The following is a 1,236-nucleotide window of genomic DNA, read 5'->3' as shown; positions in this document are numbered from 1 at the left end:
CATGAAAGAGGTCACCATGAAGGTCATCATGGAGGTCATCATGGAGAAGGTCACCATGAAGGAGGTCATCGTGGAGGTCACCATGGAGAAGGTCACCATGGAGGAGGTCCTCATGGAGGTCACCATCATGGGGAGGGCGACAACGAACGAGGTTACGATGGTGAAGAACATCATGGCGGTCACCACAATGGAGGTTGCCATGGCGATTATCATGATGGAGGTGGCAGATGCTATCGCCGGAGCAACCGACGAAACAGATACCCTAGCTACCATCGCGACTACTCTGACGATTGGCGCAGTTATGATCCACATTGTGGCGTGAAAGGAATGGAATTAGGCTACCACTGCACACAGGACTACGAATGGACCGTCATCCCACCACCACCCTACGATAGAGAAATTACGACATTCATTGACGAAGGTGAATACCAGCCACCAACATATGACGTGATTGATCGTACAACTGAATATTACGAGTATGGTCGTCGAACTGATGACGAGAATGGTCGTCGAACTGATGACGAGAATGGTCGTCCAACATATGACGAGAATGGTCGTCGAACTGATGACGATAATGGTCGTCGAACTGATGACGATAATGGTCGTCGAACTGATGACGAGAATGGTCGTCCAACATATGACGAGAATGGTCGTCGAACTGATGACGATAATGGTCGTCGAACTGATGACGATAATGATCGTCGAACTGATGACGATAATGATCGTCGAACTGATGACGAGAATGGTCGTCGAACTGATGACAGGAATGGTGGTCGGAGGAGGATTCCAAGAAGTGTCAGGTATTATGGTTCCAAAACATATTGACATAATTATATATATTTAATTTTTTCGCCAATTAATTCTATGAATTTACATCAAAAATGTGTCTGTAAATGTATATACATGCATGCATGCATGCATACATACATAAATACATACATATACGCTGGTATACACATGCATACACATGCATACATACGTACGTACATACATACATACATACATACATACATACACACATACATACATACATACATACATACATACATACATACAAAAAAGACTGACCTGAAATAAACTTAGAAAATCCCTCTGTTATGTAATGCATAGGCGTAGGAGTGGCTGTGTGGTAAGTAGCTTGCTTACCAACCACATGGTTCCGGGTTCAGTCCCATTGCGTGGCACCTTGGGCAAGTGTCTTCTACTATAGCCTCGGGCCGACCAAAGCCTTGTGAG

At 44.7% G+C, this 1,236-nt stretch overlaps 1 protein-coding gene across 1 annotated transcript in view; it reads left to right on the top strand.

Moving 5' to 3' along the window:
- The window catches only part of LOC115227625 (RNA-binding motif protein, X-linked-like-3), a 4,634-nt gene extending 3,809 nt beyond the window's left edge, over positions 1–825 (top strand). Inside the window, exon 2 of the mRNA XM_029798397.1 lies at positions 1–825. This exon is cut by the window's left edge and continues 547 nt beyond it. Coding sequence (XP_029654257.1) covers positions 1–825 — 825 coding nt within the window.
- The last annotated feature ends 411 nt before the right edge of the window (positions 826–1,236 follow it).

Source organism: Octopus sinensis, unplaced genomic scaffold (genome assembly GCF_006345805.1).
Source record: "Octopus sinensis unplaced genomic scaffold, ASM634580v1 Contig05788, whole genome shotgun sequence".
NCBI lineage: Eukaryota > Metazoa > Mollusca > Cephalopoda > Octopoda > Octopodidae > Octopus > Octopus sinensis.
The sequence above is the reverse complement of the archived record's forward strand: the minus strand, read 5'-3'. Positions and strand labels throughout refer to the sequence as shown.